Raw genomic sequence first — 21,336 nt, 5'->3', positions numbered from 1 at the left:
TCCGAGATACTGTTGTGAAGAAGTTTAAAGCCGGATTTGGATACAAAAAGATTTCCCAAGCTTTAAACATCCCAAGGAGCACTGTGCAAGCGATAATATTGAAATGGAAGGAGTATCAGACCACTGCAAATCTACCAAGACCTGGCCGTCCCTCTAAACTTTCAGCTCATACAAGGAGAAGACTGATCAGAGATGCAGCCAAGAGGCTCATGATCACTCTGGATGAACTGCAGAGATCTACAGCTGAGGTGGGAGACTCTGTCCATAGGACAACAATCAGTCGTATATTGCACAAATCTGGCCTTCATGGAAGAGTGGCAAGAAGAAAGCCATTTCTTAAAGATATCCATAAAAAGTGTTGTTTAAAGTTTGCCACAAGCCACCTGGGAGACACACCAAACATGTGGAAGAAGGTGCTCTGGTCAGATGAAACCAAAATTGAACTTTTTGGCAACAATGCAAAACGTTATGTTTGGCGTAAAAGCAACACAGCTCATCACCCTGAACACACTATACCCACTGTCAAACATGGTGGTGGCAGCATCATGGTTTGGGCCTGCTTTTCTTCAGCAGGGACAGGGAAGATGGTTAAAATTGATGGGAAGATGGATGGAGCCAAATACAGGACCATTCTGGAAGAAAATCTGATGGAGTCTGCAAAAGACCTGAGACTGGGACGGAGATTTGTCTTCCAACAAGACAATGATCCAAAACATAAAGCAAAATCTACAATGGAATGGTTCAAAAATAAACATATCCAGGTGTTAGAATGGCCAAGTCAAAGTCCAGACCTGAATCCAATCGAGAATCTGTGGAAAGAACTGAAAACTGCTGTTCACAAATGCTCTCCATCCAACCTCACTGAGCTTGAGCTGTTTTGCAAGGAGGAATGGGAAAAAATGTCAGTCACTCGATGTGCAAAACTGATAGAGACTTACCCCAAGCGACTTACAACTGTAATCGCAGCAAAAGGTGGCGCTACAAAGTATTAATTTAAGGGGGCTGAATAATTTTGCACGCCCAATTTTTCAGTTTTTGATTTGTTAAAAAAGTTTGAAATATCCAATAAATGTCGTTCCACTTCATGATTGTGTCCCACTTGTTGTTGATTCTTCACAAAAAAATATATTTTATATATTTTTATTTTATGTCTTTATGTTTGAAGCCTGAAATGTGGCAAAAGGTCGCAAAGTTCAAGGGGGCCGAATACTTTCGCAAGGCACTGTATATATACATATAACATGTGCACAAGTCACTCCAAATAAGTGCCCGTTTGGACAGTGCATTGTGTGCATGCGTACATGACATCCCCCCTCATCACAGCAGTAACCCCAGCAGCCAAGGGCGTAACTTTGTGTTGCATATTAGGGGGGGTCAACACCCTTCCACGGGGGGTCTGGTGACATGCTCCCCCTGGAGATTTAATATATATAAACAAATAATTAACTGTGAAATGCTTGTTTCTGGTAAATTTTGTAGGGAAAACACATCAAAACATTCCTGATAATTTGGTCATCGGGAAAGTATTCAGAACCCATGAGTTTGTCCACATTTTGTTTCATTACAGCCTTATTTTAAAATGGATTAAATAAAAAACACCTTAGCAATCTACACACAATATCCCATAGCGACAAAGCGAAAACATGTTGAGATATTTTTGCAAATGTATTAAAAACAGAAATACCTTATTTACATGAGTATTCAAACCATTTGCTATTAGAGTAGAAATTGACCTCAGGTGCATGGTGTTTTTATTGATCATCCTTGAGATGTTTCTACAACTTGGCATCCACCTGTGGTAAATTACATTTATTGGGCATGATTTGGAAAGGCACACACCTGTCTATATTAGGTCCTACAGTTGACAATGTAAGTCAGAGCAAAAACCAAGCCATGAGGACAAAGGAATTGTCAGTAGCGCTCTGAGACAGGATTGTGTTGAGGCACAGATCTGGGAAAGGGTACCAAAAAAAATGTCTGCAGTGTTGAATGTCCCCAAGAACACAGTGGCCTCCATCATTCTTAAATGGAAGAAGTTTGGAACCACCAAGATTCTTCCTAGAGCTGGCAGCTGGGCCAAACTGAGCAATCAGGGGGAGAAGGGACTTGGTCAGGGAAGTGACCAAGAATCCGATGGTCACTCTGACAGAGCTCCAGAGTTCCTCTGTGAAGATGGGATAACCTTCCAGAAGGACAACCATCTCTGCAGCAGTCCACCAAAAGGCCTTTATGGTCGAGTGGCCAGACGGAAGCCACTCCTCAGTAAAAGGCACATGACAGCCCGCTTTGAGTTGACCAAAAGGCACCTAAAAGACTCAGACCATGACAAACAAGATTCTCTGGTCTGATGAAACCAAGATTGAACTCTTTGGCTTGATTGCTAAGCATCACATCTTGAGGCACCCTGGCACATCCCTACAGTGAAGCATGGTGGTGGCAGCATCATGCTGTGGGGTTGTTTTTCAGAGGCTAGGACTGGCAGACTAGTCAGGACTGAGGCAAAGGTGAACGAAGCAAAGTACAGAGAGATCCTTGATGAAAACCTCAAACTGGGGCGAAGGTTGACCTACCAACAGGACAACGACCCTAATAACATAGCCAAGACAACACAGGAGTGGCTTCGGGACAAGTCTCTGAATGTTCTTGAGTGGCCCAGCCAGAGCCCGGACTTGAACCCGATTGAACTTCTCTGGAGAGACCTGAAAATAACTGTGCAGCAATGTTCCCCATCCAACCTGACAGCTTGAGAGGATCTGCTGAGAAGAATGGGAGAAACTCCCCAATACAGGTGTGCCAGGTTTGTAACGTCATACCCAAGAAGACTTGAGGCTGTCAATGGAGCTGCAATAAAGTGCAGAGTTAAGGATTTGAATAATTCTGTCAATCTGATATTACAGTTTTTTATTTTATTTATAAATTAGCAAAAAAGAAAGAAACATGTTTGTGCTTTGTCATTGTAGGGTTTTGTGTGTAAACCCCCCCCCCCCCCTCATTAATCAATTTTAGAATAAGGCTGTAACCTAACAAAATGGGGTCCGAATACTTTCCGATGACATCCCCAACCACAACTGAACGACTTTTGTACTCCAGAATGAGTGGAAATAAAATGATGCTGACACTGTCTAAAAAATCATTTTATCCTCCAGAAATGAGCCGAACAACATACTGGTCCATATTATCAGGCGGGTGTGTTATTTATCAATAAGCATTATCAGCTGTGCCTAACTGATGCAGCATACTGACTATAAACAAATAGGCCAAATCACGGGGTTGCCCATGATTTGTGCTAACCATTCGGTTGATCAGTGCTTCCCAAACTTTTTCATTCATAACCCCCTTTCATCATGGGGGAACATAATTGGCTCTGGAAGTTTTCTTAGGGTGACTATTAGGTTGCATAAACATGATTAGTGCTATCCCCCCACAATTCTGGCCTTCCAATTTGTTTTCTGAACATAAATAAGGAGGATAGGCTGCTGGTCAGAGTCTGGGAGACAGGCAGGGCAGGCTGCACTAGGAGAAACAGCCTTGCTTGAGTCTACATACTAAATGAGGTTCAAAAACGCAACCCTCTAGCTGCTGGCTAGACATTAGCTCTGGGATTCAGGTCGCGGCACCATTGTAACATGCTGGTATTGAACCCAAGTTATCAACCACACATACTGTACCCCTACACCAAATGTTACCTTCTGTTGTGTAATATGTGTAATTGTGTAGGTGTATTTCTATGTATGCATATGTGCGTCTGTTTGGAAGCCGGGGACACTCACTTGCTTTCTCCTTGATGACTTCCCAGTCCTTGAAGCTATCTAGGTGTTCAGTGAGTCTGGAGCAGAGTTTCACCTGGCCAACGTAATCCAGGAGTACGTCTATGATGGGTCCTGCCCAGCGGCTTATTGCCAGAGTAGAGATTATCTCACAAAACTAATGACGGAAACACAAAAAGCAATTGTCCCCACTTAACAAGAAGTGTAAGAAGTGTCCCAAATACCTATGTGCTAACATAACATCATGACAGTTACATTGGTGATTACAGTGTTGTTAAACATTGTTATATAGTAAATCCAAAAAAACATTCCTTACCAAAGGACACTTCAACAGGAAAATAATGAAAAAGGAGCTCTCGGTTCCTGTATAGAAAGTAAGATGGCGCAGACAGACATGGTAGCTCTGCTTCTAGCTCCTAAGTAATTTTGCAGTTTTTTTTGTGTGTGTGTTATTTCTTACTTTATTAACCCAGAATGTTTTTTGTATTATTACATACAGCCGGAAACAACTTTTGGATATAAGAGCGGCGGTAACTCACCAGCATTACAACCAGGAATAAGATTTTCCCTAATTGGATCCTTTGTTCGTACCCCCAAGGCAATTAAACTTATCCCAGAGGCTGCTCGAAGTCACTGCTGTTGGAGAAGAGGTATTCGGAATGGACTTCTAGTCTGACTCAGGAGGCTGGCACACCCTCCTTCTCTGGACAATAAAGTAGACGAGCTCAGATCGAGGATCTCCTTCCAGAGAGACATCAGGGACGGTAACATCAGGGAACATCAGGGACTGTAACATACTCTGTTTCATGGAATCATGGCTCTCTGGGGATATACTGGGGATATACTGCGCCAGAGCCCCTCAGCCCAGAGGCGCCAGAGCCCTTCAGCCCAGATGCACCAGAGCCCCTCAGCCTAGATCCCCTGCCCTTCTGTCCAGAGCTTCCGCCCCTCTGTCCAGAGCTTCCGCCCCTCTGTCCAGAGCTTCCGCCCCTCTGTCCCGAGCTTCCGCCCCTCTGTCCCGAGCTTCCGCCCCTCTGTCCCGAGCTTCCGCCCCTCTGTCCCGATCCGCCCCTCTGTCCCGAGCTGTCCTGAGCTGCCCCTCAGTCCAGTGGGGTCATTTAGTAGGGTCACCGTGGTTAGGAGGCCACGTAAGCGGACAAGAAGGCGGACTAAGACGTTGGGGTGAAGTGGGGTCCGCGTCCTGCGCCAGAGCCGCCACCGTGGACAGACGCCCACCCAGAACCTCCCCTATAGGTTAAGGTTTTGCGGCCGGAGTCCGCACCTTTTGGGGGGGGGGGGGGTACTGTCACGTTCTGACCTTTATTTCCTTTGTTTTGTCATTATTTAGTATGGTCAGGGCGTGAGTTGGGGTGGGCTGTCTATGTTTGTTTTTCTATGATTTGGGTATTTCTATGTTTCTGCCTAGTATGGTTCTCAATCAGAGGCAGGTGTCATTATTTGTCTCTGATGGAGAATCATACTTAGGTAGCCTGGGTTTCACTGTGTGTTTGTGGGTGATTGTTCCTGTCTCTATGTTTGTTTTCACCTGATAGGCTGTTTAGGTTTTCTCACGTTCATTGTTTTTGTTAGTTTATTCATGTATAGTGTCTTTATCAAAGTACCATGAATAACCACCACACTGCGTTTTGGTCCGCCTCTCCTTCACCTCAAGAAAACCGTTACAATAACATACAGAAACTCAAGTCTACAATACCTCAAGTATCTACAATACCTCAATCAAATGACGGCTGTATTACATCCCAAGAGAATTCTCAAGGTGGGATGCTACCGTCCCACTGGTAGCAGACAGGTTAAACGGCGATCGCCCCGTAGCACTCACTTGTCATCATGAAGTGCTTTGAGAGGCTAGTTAAGGATCATGTCCCCTCTACCTTACACCAACAGTAGTAGGCTTGATTACCAACAATGACGAGACAGCCTACATGGAGGAAGTGAGGGCCCTGGCAGAGTGGGGCCAGAAAAATAACCACACTCTCAACGTCAAAACTAAGGAGCTGATCGGGCAGTTCAGGAAACAGCACGTGGAGCACGCCCCTATCCACATCGACGAGACAGCAGTGGAGAACGTGGAAAGCTTCAAGTTTCTCGGCGTACACATCAATGATAATCTGAAATGGTCCACCCACACAGAGAGTGTGGTGAAGAAGGCACAACAGCGCCTCTTCAAACTCAGGAGGCTGAAGAAATTCGGCTTGGCCCATAAGACTCTCAGAAACTTTTACAGATGAATAATTGAGAGCATCCTGTTGGGCTGTATCATCGCCTGAGACTGCAACTGCACCGCCCGCAACCGCAGGGCTCTCCAGAGGGTGGTACGTCTATCCAATGCACACTGCCTGCCCTCCAGTACACCTACAAACACCCGATGTCACAGGAAGGCCAAAAAGATCATCAAGGATATAAACCATCCGAGCCAAGGCCTGTTCACCCCACTTATCATCCAGAAGGCAAGGTCAGTACAGGTGCATCAAAGCTGGGCCAAAGAGACTGAAAAACAGCTTCTATCTCAAGGACATCAGGCTGTTAAATAACCATCACTAGCTGGGTACTACCCGGCTATTCAACCCTGCACTTTAGATGCTGCTCCCCTATATACAGTGGGGAAAACACCTGAAACCCCACCTCTTCAAGGAATACCTAGGATAGGATAAAGTAATCCTTCTCACCCCCCCTTAAATGATTTAGATGCACTATTGTAAAGTGGCTGTTCCACTGGATGCCAGAAGGTGAATTCACCAATTTGTAAGTCGCTCTGGATAAGAGCGTCTGTTAAATGACTTAAATGTGATGTAAATGTATATGATACACTGACGATTTTGCAGATTTCCCTACTTACAAAGCATGTAGAGGTCTGTAATTTTTTATCATAGGTACACTTCAACTATGAGAGACGGAATCTAAAACAAAAATCCAGAAAATCACATTGTATGATTTTTAAGTAATTAATTTGCATTTTATTGCATGACATAAGTATTTGATACATCAGAAAAGCAGAACGTAATATGTGGTACAGAAACCTTTGTTTGCAATTACAGATATCATACGTTTCCTGTAGTTCTTGACCAGGTTTGCACACACTGCAGCAGGGATTTTGGCCAACTGGTCCATACAGGCCTCCAGATCATTCTGTCGCTGGGCAATATGGACTTTCAGCTCCCTCTAAAGACTTTCTATTGGGTTCAGGTCTGGAGACTGGCTAGGCCACTCCAGGACCTTGAGATGCTTCTTACGGAGAAACTCCTTAGTTGCCCTGGCTGTGTGTTTCGGGTTGTTGTCATGCTGGAAGACCCAGCCACGACCCATCTTCAATGCTCTTACTGAGGGAAGGAGGTTGTTGGCCAAGATCTTGCGATACATGGCCCCATCCATCCTCCCTTCAATATGGTGCAGTCGTCCTGTCCCCTTTGCAGAAAAGCATCCCCAAATAATGATGTTTCCACCTCCATGCTTCACAGTTGGGATGGTGTTCTTGGGGTTGTACTCATCCTTCTTCTTCCTCCAAACACGGTGAGTGGAGTTTAGATCAAAAAGCTCTATTTTGTCTCATCAGACCACATGAACTTCTTCCATTACTCCTCTGGATCATCCAGATGGTCATTGGCAAACTTCAGATGGGCCTGGACTTGCGCTGGCTTGAGCAGGAGGACCTTGCGTGAGCTGCAGGATTTTAATCCATGACGGCGTAGTGTGTTACGAATGGTTTTCTTTGAGACTGTGGTCCCAGCTCTCTTCAGGTCATTGACCAGGTCCTGCCGTGTAGTTCTGGGCTGATCCCTCACCTTCCTCATGATCATTGATGCCCCACAAGGTGAGATCTTGCATGGAGCCCCAGACCGAGGGTGATTGACCGTCATCTTGAACTTTCTAATAATTGCGCCAACAGTTGTTACCTTCTCACCAAGCTGCTTGCCTATTGTCCTGTAGCCCATCCCAGCCTTGTGCAGATCTACAATTTAACCCTGATGTCCTTACACAGCTCTCTGGTCTTGGCCATTGTGGAGAGGTTGGAGTCTGTTTGATTGAGTGTGTGGACTGGTGTCTTTTATACAGGTAACGAGTTCAAACAGGTGCAGTTTATACAGGTAATGAGTGGAGAACAGGAGGGCTTCTTAACTTCTTCGATATAGGGGGCACGCTTTTAATTTTTGGATGAAAAACATTCCCGTTTCAAAAAATATATTTTGTCACGAAAAGAAAACACTCTGACATTTCCAAAACGGCAAAGATATTGTCTGTGAGTGCCACAGAACTGATGTTACAGAAAAAAAACAGATAAAAATCCAATCAGGAAGTGCCGCATTTTTTGAAACCGCCTCATGGCAATGACTCCTTATATGGCTGTGGAGGAGCTAGGAGTCAGCTTACCTTTTCCACGTTTTCCCCAAGGTGTCTGCAGCATTGTGACGTATTTGTAGGCATATCATTGGAAGATTGACCATAAGAGACTACATTTACCAGGTGGTCGCTTGGTGTCCTCCGTCGAAATTATTGCGTAATCTCCAGCTGCAGTATTTTTCCATTTGCCTCTGATGACAAACCGACTGCCAGGAATAATTTTTCATTGAATAGAATTGTGAAAAACACCTTGAAGATTGATTCTAAACAACGTTTGCCATGTTTCTGTCGATATTATGGAGCTAATTTGGAAAAAAGTTTGGCGTTGTAAGTGACTGCATTTTCGTTTTTTTTCCTTAGCCAAACGTGATGAACAAAACGGAGCTATTTCTCTTACACAAATAAACTTTTTGGAAAAAATGAACACATGCTATTCTTACTGGTTGGTAGGTGATCAAATACTTATGTCATGCAATAAAATGCAAATGAATTACTTAAAAATCATAAAACGTCATTTTCTGGATTTTTGTTTTAGATTCCGTCTTTCACGGTGAAGTGTACCTATGATAAAAATTAGAGACGTCTACATGCTTTGTAAGTAGGAAAACCTGCAAAATCGGCAGTGTATCAAATATTTGTTCTCCCCACTGTACATAGAATCACTGCACACTTTAATAATTCAACCCTAGTCACTTTAATAACGTTTACATTCTGCTTTACTCAACTCTGAATTATATACTGAATTCTATTCAACTGTATTTAGTCAATGCCACTCTGACATTGCTTGTCCTAATATTTAAATACAGTACCTTGCGAAAGTATTCACCCCCCTTGGCATTTTTCCTATTTTGTTGCCTTACAACCTGGAATGAAAGTGTATTTTTGGGGGGTTTGTACAACATGCAACACACTTTGAAGATGCAAAATAATTTTTTTTTATTGTGAAACAAGAAATAAGACACACAACAAAACTGGGTCTGGGCTTTGAATTTAAATGCTTTGAATTTAAATGTTTCCCCTTTAAATGTTTCCCCTTTCCGGGCCCAGCAACGAGGGTCCCCAGTACGGGGAACCACCATGAGGGTCCCCAGTCCGGGGCCCACAACGAAGGTCCTCAGTCCGGGGCCCGCAGAGAGGGTCCCCAGTCCGGGGTTGTCGACGAGGCGCCACCAAAGTTGGGTGAGCCAGAGGTGGAGCGGGATCTACGTCCCGCACCAGAGCCGCCACCGCGGATAGATGCCCACCCAGACCCTCCCTTATAGGTTCAGGTTTTGTGGCCGGAGTCCGCTGGGAGGGGGGAGGGGGGGGTACTGTCACGCCCTGACCTTAGAGATCCGTTTTTCTATGTTTCTTTATTTCTATGTTTTGGCCGGGTATGGTTCTCAATCAGGGACAGCTGTCTATCGTTGTCTCTGATTGGGAATCATACTTCGGTAGCCCTTTTTCCCTCCTTTCAGTGTGGATAGTTATCTTTGTTAGTGGCACTATAGCCCTGTGAGCTCCACGGTTGTTTTTTCATTTCTTGTTTTGTTGCCGACATTTTAAATTAAAAAATAAATGTATGCTCTCCACTCTGCACTTTGGTCTACTTCTTTCGACGACCGCGACAGTACCAGGACATTTTTGCCAAAAACCTGGTTTCGTCTGCCAGGAGGCTGAAATTTGAAGCCAAAAGTGGACATTCCAGCAGTACAATAACCCCAAGCACACAGACAAATCCACAAATAAATGTTTTTTGAGTGGAACCCCTATGGTTTGGATGGAAGAGGACAATCCATAAGCGCAGATGAAGGATATCAGGGATCTGAAAAGTTTCTGTGTGGAGGAATGGTCCACGACCATCTATGTGTTCTCCAATCTCATAAAACATTTGAGAAAAAGGCTCAGTGTTTGCAAGGGGAGGGTGCTGGAGTCTTGAAAACAGGGGATCCAATCATTTTGACCGCTATCCTTTTGAGGTTTTTTAAATTGCTTGTTATACAAAATGCATTTCTCTGAGCAATTGCATTCGTATACAATTAATATATTTTTTTAGCATACAAGAGAGCTCAGTATATATTTATTTTATACAGTCTTCTATTCTCATCTTTATCAAGGGATCCCTAAAGAAATGTACCCTACTGTATGTGAAAATATTACACACTAAACATTTCACTCCTATTCTATTTACCTGAACAGGTTCCCCGGTATTTCTGCGCATATCGGTATTGTAGCGCAAATCATCTCTCTCAGAGGTCTCCTGAAGGGGTGGGTGTGGACCACTGCTGTAAGTGCAACTAAAACAGGAGAGGGCATCGCAACCGTTGTCCATCAGATACTTCAGCATGGACAGATACTTCATACTGAACATGACGGTGGCCGGGAATGAGGTGGGGTGAGTGGGGATGTAGGCATTGACGTTGGCCATGTGCTCCACCAGCAAAGTGACCAATTCAATACTACCTTGCCTCATGGCCACAAGTAGCGGGTTGAATGTGTCCAGGTTTGGGTTGGCACCGGCTTCTAGAAGCATGGTGGTCGTGTCCACGTTGCCGTTGGTGACGGCGAAGTAGAGCGCTGTTCTACGATGGTCCTCATACATCCTGGAGCGTTCCTCCGACAGCACGGCATTGACATCGTAGCCGGCATTGATCAGGACCTCCAGGACTTCATCCCAATTGTACTCGGCGGCCAGGTGGAGGGGACTGATGCCACTGCGTTTCACTCTGGACTTGCTGGTGGCTTTGATCAGCAACGACACGATACTGAAATAGAAAATCACACAGGGGGAATTAGGGGGTGCCCAGATTTGAGGATTAAGGGCTAGGGTTGCAATTTCCCCCTAAAACTTTCCCAAAGTTCCCACGTCTTTCAGAAATCTGAATATTATAGACATGATAGACCAATCCAAACTCATCTCTGCATGTCCAGCACACTCATTATCTCAGCCAATCATGGCTAGCGGAAAGGTTACTTCCTTTTTCTGTGGCTAAACCAACTAGGCTTGTAATTGAACAATTGTATTCGTATTTACAGATGGCATAAAAGTTTGATACACGAAAGTTCACATGTTCAAGAAGGCATTTCTGCCAAAAAACGCATTTTGATAAAACAATACTTTTTATGTTCAAACAGCTCTCCTGTGAAGTCACAACATACGCCTAGTTTCCTGGATCGGGTCACATATACGGATCTGTGCCATTTATTTTGAACTGCACTCCCACGTTTGCATGAGTGGTAGTGAGTAGATGCACTTGTTTTGAGATCAAAGCGAGAGCTGCATGTAGCCATGTGTGCACATTTTATTAATATTTCGCTAGTTAGTGAGTTATTACCTCAGTTATAAACCATTTGTAGTCAGCAATACGGGAGTAATTGCTTCCTATAAGAGTACGAAATGTGAGCATTTCTAGACATGTTTGAAAGGTGAGTCAGGTAAGTAAATTTTTTGGGGCAGTGTTGTATTTTGAGACAGGCTTGAATAAGCTAAGTAACCAATAGGCAGGGGGTAGCATAATCTGTCTGATTCTCTGTAATAATGGTATAAAGCATTTTATTTTGTAAAATGATTTATTCCACCAAGCAACAACATTTTCAGTCACCTCCTTCTCTGAAGAAAAGTGGTGCCTCTACACCTGCATTGCTTGCTGTTTGGGGTTTTAGGCTGGGTTTCTGTACAGCACTTTGAGATATTAGCTGATGTAAGAAGGGCTATATAAATCAATTTAATTTGATTTGATTTGAATATTCCAAGATGGAGAATTCCCTCCCTGGATATTATACTCCTGATTGCGGGAATCATCCAACCGGAATAAGGGGTCAAAGTCTCCACAAGTAAAGCCCACCACAAAGGCCGGACACAAGGGGTTCATATTCTAGGTGGAACAAAAACATTTCTTCACAGCTTGGTTTTAGTGTGTCTAGAATATTTGTCACAGGTCCGACCAAATGTTTATGCATGACTAGCATTTCGTATCATGTGCTCTACAAGCTGAATGATTACAGCAGCCTTTTCATTGGCTGGGAGTCCCTTTAACTTTTCTTTTGAGGTGCGGAGAAAAGGTGCAAGTGAAAGGGAAGTCAGTAGATTCATAAAACTAGGAGGGTAGAGTACAGGATAGAAAGAAGGTACAATAATGGTATTATTAATGGTATTATTATTGGCCATGATGAATGTATCCTTTGTGGGAACAAAAGCTCAGATTTTGACCACAAAATGATGCATCGCTTGTTGTAATCAGACCAATTTTTGGCAGAGTTATGCTTTTAAATTTGTAATAAAGGAGACTCTACTTCTAAGAAAACAGCCTTCTTGCAATGACGGGCTGCTCATGCTCATAGCTCACATTTCAACAGTCAATGACAGTGCCTCAACTGCACAGTTGGAATGCATTAAAATGTTATAGAAGTCAAGGAGATTTTGGGAGTGCATGTACAGTATGACTAAGAAGAGACATAAGGGCTCGATCCTGACTTAGGAAATTAGATCTTTCTGAAGCATGACTTTCCTACGCACTTCTCAGTATTAAGTTGCGTAATGCACTTTGCAGGTTATGGTTACCTTGCTCGCTCTGAATAAATGTAGTTAAACCATTGAGTTGTTGAGAACAGGGTCAGAATATGGTGAATTTAACGAAAGCCATCTATGCATATTTGTCTCCGTTTCAGCACCAACTGGTAGATTTAAAGATATTGTGATCTTGTATATTATTTATTTAGGAAGTATGTATGACAAAAAAAATCCATGTCTCAATTGTTTCAAGGCTTAAAACGACTTTAACCTGTCTAACCTTCATCTACACTGATTGAAGTGGTTAACAGGTGACATCAATAAGGGGTCATAGCTTCACCTGGTGAGTTTGTCATGGAAATGGTAGGTGTTTCTAATGTTTTGTACACTCAGTGCGTATTGAAGAGTACAAAGTCAGTGGTTTGATTCATCCTGAAAGTTGTCATATTCAAGTTCAATCCATACGATATTGGAAGGTGGAAGAAAAAAAAGTGTACAATAGAGGTTGAACAATAATCCTATAAATCTAGCCTAATTCTCACAAATCATGGAACTGTATGACAATGGTCCAGTTGCCGTGAACATGTCCCAAATTGTTGCACAACGTTAGCCTAATATGATCTACTAATGCTAGCGTCCCTCAGGAAGAATTTACAAGGACATGAGAGGAAAGAAAGGTTAACGAAATTATGCTAAAATAAATGTATGTGAGTATTACTGATGTTGGCTAATATTTAAAATTATACAAATTGTATAAACACGGCAGGTTCAGCCCTAAAGAAGCCTATAGCTTGGGTAGGGCTGTTGTGGTAACCATATTACCACCACACCTGTGGTCACGAGTCATGGAGGCAGTCAAATTCCATGTGAGCGTTTAGTCACAGTAATTAGGCTTCTCCAAGCTTGGATGCTGCTGATGGTCATTAGTAGCCTACCAAACTTGATAACTGCTTGGTACTCAGCATGCTATTGTCCCTCAAATCAAATGTAAACGAAAATCTAATCAAACACTTCATGAGAGTCCCATGAGCTCATGTTGCGCAACATTCCTATAGGCCATGCAATTGCGTGAGAAGACAGAGTGATGGCCTCTATTATAAAGAGGAGGATCCCATCAGCTTTCTGAAGACAGACATCGGGAAGTTGAAGTCGCCAAGTACGCAGACAGGTGAGCCGTCTTCAGGAAATTAGCCTATCAAGGTGTCAAGCTTATTGAGGAACTCTCCAAGGGCACCAGGTGGGCGATAGATGACAATGTTAAGCTTGAGTGGGCAAGAGACCGGGACAGCATGGAATTCAAATGAGGAGATGGACAGGTGAGAGAGGGAGAAAAGAAAATCTCCACTTAGGAGAAATGAGTAGACATTTGCCACCATGACCAGATGCTCTCGAACAATGAGAGAAAACATAGATGAAGAAAGAGAAGCTGGAGTAGCAGTGTTCTCTGGGGTGATCCATGTCTCCATCAGGGTCAAAAGTCGAGGGACTGAAGGGCAGCATAGACTAAGATGAACTCGCCGTTTTTGATCGTGGAATGGCAGTTCCACACGCTGCCAGAGACCCAGCGGAATTCCACATCGGTTGTGCGCTCAGGGTAAACTAAATTGGAAGGGTTGCAGCCAACGGATGAGGAGCGTCTGTACATCCTACAGGAAGAGGTGCAAACAGGTATAGAAAACATAGTTGACAAAGCTACAAAAGGGAAAAATGACAATCTGTAAATATATAGGTAAGATACTCAAGCAAGAGTGGTGTGGAGCCTTCCTTGAATAACTTGTCAGAGCGGTCTTTGTTTTGCGACACGACCGCCACTGACATGACCACCGCTTACAGCGTCCACTGAGAAACCAGAGGAGACTGAAAAACTAACACTAACTGCTGATTGCCTAGCAGAGGTGTAGAGCACACCTCCCTGTACTAAATGCTGATTGCCTATTAGAGGTGAAACCACCCCCCCTACAATAGAGCCAGTGATTACCAAAACAAGTCGCAAATTATCCTGCCCCTTGATCCTAGTTAATGTGTCAACAACTACCTGCAAATTATGAGAAGGCAGCAGTTCACACACCAAGTGGGCCATTGGGACAACAGGCAGCAATTAAAGTAGATGGCCCTAGCTAGCAAAAAGACAGTACTAGACAACAAATAAAGACAAAAAATGTTTACTTATCACTCATGGAGATATCAGGAATTCTCTAGCTATTGAATGAAGCACACTGAGATGGAGCATGAGAAGCTGGTTATATACACTCAGAAAAAAAGATGAAACCACTCACCCTTCAGTACAGCCACTGATTACCAAAACAAGTCGCAAATGATCCTGCCCCTTGATCCTAGTTAATGTGTCAACAACTACCTGCAAATTATGAGAAGGCAGCAGTTCACACACCAAGTAGACCACTGGGAAGACAGGCGGCACTTACAGTGGCAAGAAAAAGTATGTGAACCCTTTGGAAATACCTGGATTTCTGCATAAATTGGTCATAACATTTGATCTGAACTTCATCTTGGTCACAACAAACACAGTCTGCTTAAACTAATATCACACAAACAATTATAGGTTTTCAGGTCTTTACTGAACACACTGTGTAAACATTCACAGTGCAGGTTGGGAAAAGTATGTGAACACTTGGATTTAATAACGGTTGACACTCCTTTGGCAGCAATAACCTCAAAGTTTTCTGTAGTTGTGGATCAGACATGCAATGGTAAAGAGGAATTTTGGACCATTCCTCTTTACAAAACTGTTTCAGTAAAGCTATATTCTTTGGGATGTCTGGCGGAACTGTTCGAGGTCATGTCACAGCATCTCAATCGGATTGTGGTCAGGACTCTGACTGGGCCACTCCAGAAGGTGTATATTCTTCTGTTGACGCCATTCTGTTGTTGATTTACAGACAGCTTCTCAGGCTCCATCTTGGGTCATTGTCCTGTTGCATCACCCAACTTCCATTGAGCTTCAATTGGTGGATAGATAGTCTAACATTCTCCTGCAAAATGTCTTGATAAACTTGGGAATTCATTTTTCCGTCGAAGACAGCAAGCTGTCCAGGCCCTGAGGCAGCCCCAAATCATGATGCTCCCTCCACCATGATTTACATTTAGGATGAGGTTTTGATGTTGGTGTGCTGTGCCTTTTTTTCTCCACACATAGTGTTGTCTGTTCCTTCCAAACAACTCAACTGCAGTTTTATCTGTCCACAGAATATTTTGCCAGTAGGGCTGAGAAACATCCAGGTGCACTTTTGCAAACTTCAGATGGGCAGCAAGGTTTTTTTTGGACAGTGGTGGCTTCTTCCGTGGTGACCTCCCATGAACACTATTCTTGTTTAATGTTTGACGTATCATAGACTTGTCAAAAGAGATGTTAGCATTTTCCAGAGATTTCTGTAAGTCTTTAGCTGATGCTCTAGGATTTTTCTTAACCTCACTGAGCATTCTGCGCTGTGCTCTTGCAGTCATCTTTGCAGGACGGCCACTCCTAGGGAGAGTAGCAACAGTGCTGAACTTTCTCTATTTACAGACAATTTGTCTTACTGTGGACTGATGAACATCAAGGCTTTTAGTGATGCTTTCGTAACCCTTTCCAGCTTTATGCAAGTCAACAATTCTTAATCGTAGTTCTTCTGAGATGTATTTTGTTCGAGGCATGGTTCACATCAGGCAATGCTTCTTGTGAATAGCAAACTCAAATTTTGTGAGTGTTTTTTATAGGGAAAGGTAGCTCTAACCAACATTTACAATCTCGTCTCATTGATTGGACTCCAGGTTTGCTGACTCCTGACTCCAATTAGCTTTTGGAGTAGTCATTAGCTAAGGGTTTGACATACTTTTTCCAACCTACACTGTGAATGTTCAAATGATGTATTCAATATAGACAAGAAAAATACAATCATTTGTGTTATTAGTTTAAGGATGACCAACAGTACTTGGAGGTTAAGAAGCCCAGTGGATCTAGTGTTAAGGGTGCTGTGCAGGGATATTTGTAATCTAACCATGTTTCAAGGCAATTTAAGCTAATTTCACCTACCCATCATTTCCTTGTTGGGCAGCGATATGTAGTGGCAGAAGTCCTTTCTTTCCCACTTTGTTTGCGACAGCTTTCTGAGAAAGAAGAATCTCCACAATGTCCTCATGGCCATTTTTAGCCGCCTCATACAGAGCTGTGGACCCATCACTTGCCTCGCTATTTACATCAGCACCTAGAACATATTCAGAACAATGTACAGTTAGAAAAGTTTTTTGTTATATCCATGGTTACAGCCTCAATTCGGTGTAATGCCATTTGGCCTACAGAATTCATCCTTTTTTTCCCAGGGGAAGTCATACCCATACCGTGTTTAATAAGAAATCGAAGTGTTTCCACATGTCCATTCTGGGCTGCAGTAGAAAGTGGTGTGATACCGTACATGTTGGTTGGGTTGAGCTTAGCCCCGTTCCGGACTAACATCTCACAGATCTCAACGTTGTTGCGGCTCACAGCCTCTAGGAGAGCTGTCCAGCCCTGGGTAGAGTATTTGTTCACCATAGCACCGTGATTCAGAAGCATGGCCACAATCTCGGCATTGTCCATTTCACAACCTGAGGAAAATGTCAAAGATTGACAGACAGCAGTTATAACGGAAGAATTTTCTGGGGTACTCGAGACAGCTTGAGAGGATACCGGGAGAGGCCATCTGTAATGGTAGATTTTGGGTGTAGCTGTATTTCTATATCAAGCCGTCCCTGTCTCCCAATAACCTCTCCTTTCTCCTGAAGTGTGCTCTTGTTCACAAGTGCCCCCCTTCATGTATTCAACATGTTTTTCAGCTAAAAAAAAAATCTTGGTCTTCTGATCTTGCTACCCAACAAGTTCACTATCAGTAGCCTATGACTTACTATGCTTAAAGTAAAAGGATAATAACAACGTGGTTGGCATATATTGTAGGTCTTAGTAGGTCTTAAAGGCAAATGTTTTACCTTTGTAGAGGGGGCTCTCTCTCTCCTTGTTGGCAATGTCTGGGTCAGCCCCCATCTCCAGAAGTGCCTCTACACAGGCCACCTTTTCGCTTTCCACTGCCAAGATGAGAGCGGTCCGGCCTTTCAGGTCGCACGTGTTAATCACACCAGGTTGAGCTTGAAAAGTGGAAAGAAGAACACTAGGATATACTTTATTTTACACTGTATTTTACAGTCTGCTATTTAGCTGGCATTTACTTGGCAAAATGGTAAAATACTTGGTAATTACTTGGTGAAATGGGTGCACCATTTGGTATGGACTGCTTTTGTATTCTTTAACATGAGACTAGAAAATGTCAATTGTTACCACTACACACTTTCCTAGTAAATAGCAGGTAAGTACCAGCTTAAATGGAACTATAAAATATAAAGATACCAGCCTTACAAAAAAGGACAACAACCAATGATGCAAAGAATGACTGAACTAAATGTACAAGGAACCACTCACTATACATGTACAGTACATCTATGGGGTTTTAAATTGCATTTACCCTCAAGAAGAACTCTGACACACTGGTCTTGGCCATAATATGCAGCCTCGTGCAGCGGGATCCATCCATACTTGTCAGGCCGCAGTATGTTATTCCCGCTGTTTCTAGCCATAGCTCGTACCGTAGTCACATCACCATTCAGGATGGCTTTCACAATAGGGTCCTGTTCCCTAATAGGCAAACATACCCATCATCATCCACTTGCCTTTTTCCCTAGCCCACATAAACTATAGAAGAGCTAACATATGCTACTGTACCTGTAGACTTCCAGTCATTGCGCTAATGCTAGTTAACAATGGCTCGCAAAACTACCTCTAGCATCCTTCATAATGCACATAGAGACATAAAATGATATCCACAAGTTCATCTGACTCTGGCTAAGTAGAGAAACGGCTTAATTGTCAGAATCTCGCAGTCCTTTAAAGGGACAATCCAGAACATTCTCAAATTCAATTAGTGAATATTTTATTGATTTGCTGTCTTTGAGTTATGGAAAGTGGATTAAAATTAAATACACACATCCTTAGTTAGGGTTTATGGTGTTGGAAAGACATTGGTTACTTAAGTTGTGAATTTCACCACTTTTCTACCTCATTTATTATTTCCAACACCAAACCATTGTCTATATATGTGAAAATGGCACTGTGATTAAACATTTCCGATAAAAAAAGTGCAATTTGATGATGTCATCAAAAGTAAAAACATTGTTAAATATAGTGATTTTCAAAGTCTATGAGAATCGCGGTCACGTGGTGAGCAGGAAAATGTCCTCCCCTGGCTAGAAACGTTGCAGGTTTTGAAAACCGCTGTTGTACATTGTTGTTCTTCGTTTCGTTGTTCTGTAGTGTAAAAGAAATGCATCGTTTTCACATACATTATGTACACTTTGGTATGTTGCTGGAGATAATGTATATGAGGTTGAAAAGTGGTGGAAATCCCAGCAGGTATCCCAACAGGTTTGTATTCTTTAACGTGGAAAAATGATGTACAAAGTACAACAAACGTCATCACATATTATAGAAACATTATTACATATACTGAAGTGTTCATGTCTTGGTGTGAAGGCAATATATGTTGCTAAATACCATCTGTGAAAGGACACACTTACTTTTCTCTGTCTGGCACGTACTGAATGGAGCCATCGCCTCTGTGATATGCCAGCATGCGCTTTCCATTGCCAGTGACAAAATGAGTCACCACAATGTCTCCACATTTCCTTCTTTCTTCACACGTCCTTCTCCTGCTACAGGAACAGTGAGATATAATTAGTTGACAGTCACATTTTATGCAAATGTCACATAAAATAAATGAAAGTAATATGGGGGTCCTTAATCTAATTGTATATTGTGTTTCTTCAAAGTGAAATATTTCATCCTGAAACAACTTTCATTGCTGACATGCGTACTCTGGAAAGCTCTGTATCAATGAATACAGTACAGCCATCTAAAGTAATTGTCCACCACCACAATCCACTGCTCAAGTGTTCCTCCGAAAGCATTTCTAAGTGGTAGGCTTAATGCATGTGCATAGTTGATATCCAACATGCACAGTTGCAGGGTACTAATAAGTAATCTTTTTTTTAAACCCGGGTACCACCAAGTTTTTGTGAAAAACTATAGAGTCACTATTAGTCAAGTTATTTTGACTGGTATTGTTGCTGCAAAATAATCCTGCAGCAAGAGGATTTCAATGTTTAATCCAGAATGTTTTTGATTGTGGTTAGGCTATTAGCTGGCCAAAATTAGGCTACATGAAAAGTGCAGTACTGTTAATATAACTGTGTTAGCGCGGATTTTCTGTGAATTTATGTAAATCACAAAGCTCATTTGCATTTCCTTCAGCGCAGAAATTCTCACCAAAAAATAGTGATCAAATTAAGATCCTACATCATAAAGTAAACACTGCACGAGTCAAGTCATTTATTTGAGGAAACCGCCACTCATGCATACTTATGAAGTCTGCAACCTACATATGAAATCGAATGGCCAAACCCCACCAAAGGTTGTATAAATCTGGAAACATATACTACATTTGCTTTAAAAGAGATCTGTATAGTGATACATAGACACACATTACTGACGAGATCCATATAATAATCAGAGAAAGCTTTTATTTTCTACACTGTAACTATAGATAAGGTACTGTTGTTGTGCTAGCTGATTAGCTGTTGTTGTCTCACCTACTAGTTTAGCTAGCTCTCCCAATCAACACCCGTGATTACTGTATGCCTCGTTGTATGTCTCTCTCAAATGTCAATATGCCTTGTATACTGTTGTTCAGGTTAGTCATTGTTTTAGTTTACAATGGAGCCCCTAGTTACACTCTTCATACCCCTGATACCTCCTTTGTCCCACCTCCCACACATGTGGTGACCTCACCCATTACAACCAGCATGTCCAGAGATACAACCTCTCTTATCATCACTCAGTGCCTGGGCTTACCTCCGCTGTACCCGCACCCCACCATACCCCTGTCTGCGCATTATGCCCTGAATATATTCTACCATGCCCAGAAATCTGCTCCTTTTATTCTTTGTCCCCAACACTCTAGGCGACCAGTTTTGATAGCCTTTAGCCGCACCCTCATACTACTCCTCCTCTGTTCCACGGGTGATGTGGAGGTAAACCCAGGCCCTGCATGTCCCCAGGCACCCTCATTTGTTGACTTCTGTGATCGAAAAAGCCTTGGTTTCATGCATGTCAACATCAGAAGCCTCCTCCCTAAGTTTGTTTTACTCACTGCTTTAGCACACTCTGCTAACCCTGATGTCATTGCCGTGTCTGAATCCTGGCTCAGGAAGGCCACCAAAAATTCTAAGATTTCCATACCCAACTATAACATTTTCCGTCAAGATAGAACTGCCAAAGGGGGAGGAGTTGCAGTCTACTGCAGAGATAGCCTGCAAATTAATGTCATACTTTCCAGGTCCATACCCAAACAGTTCGAACTACTAATTTTAAAAATTACTCTCTCCAGAAATAAGTCTCTCACTGTTGCCGCCTGCTACCGACCCCCCTCAGCTCCCAGCTGTGCCCTGGACACCATTTGTGAATTGATTGCCCCCCATCTAGCTTCAGAGTTTGTTCTGTTAGGTAACCTACACTGGGATATGCTTAACACCCCGGCAGTCCTACAATCTAAGCTAGATGCCCTCAATCTCACACAAATCATCAAGGAACCCACCAGGTACAACCCTAAATCTGTAAACAAGGGCACCCTCATAGATGTCATCCTG

General features: G+C 42.9%; 1 protein-coding gene across 1 annotated transcript in view; it reads right to left on the bottom strand.

Moving 5' to 3' along the window:
• Positions 1 to 21,336, bottom strand: part of LOC135557163 (ankyrin repeat and SOCS box protein 2-like) — a 32,643-nt gene that overhangs the window by 1,621 nt on the left and 9,686 nt on the right. Inside the window, exons 3-9 of the mRNA XM_064990372.1 lie at positions 19,210 to 19,344; positions 18,102 to 18,271; positions 17,572 to 17,727; positions 16,948 to 17,193; positions 16,643 to 16,814; positions 10,294 to 10,867; positions 3,771 to 3,924 (exon numbers count right to left, since the gene is read on the bottom strand). Coding sequence (XP_064846444.1) covers positions 3,771 to 3,924; positions 10,294 to 10,867; positions 16,643 to 16,814; positions 16,948 to 17,193; positions 17,572 to 17,727; positions 18,102 to 18,271; positions 19,210 to 19,344 — 1,607 coding nt within the window. The remainder of the gene's footprint in view (positions 1 to 3,770; positions 3,925 to 10,293; positions 10,868 to 16,642; positions 16,815 to 16,947; positions 17,194 to 17,571; positions 17,728 to 18,101; positions 18,272 to 19,209; positions 19,345 to 21,336) is intronic.

This window comes from Oncorhynchus masou, chromosome 16, assembly GCF_036934945.1.
Source record: "Oncorhynchus masou masou isolate Uvic2021 chromosome 16, UVic_Omas_1.1, whole genome shotgun sequence".
Taxonomy (NCBI): Eukaryota; Metazoa; Chordata; class Actinopteri; order Salmoniformes; family Salmonidae; genus Oncorhynchus; species Oncorhynchus masou.
This window is presented reverse-complemented; position numbering and strand designations above follow the sequence as displayed.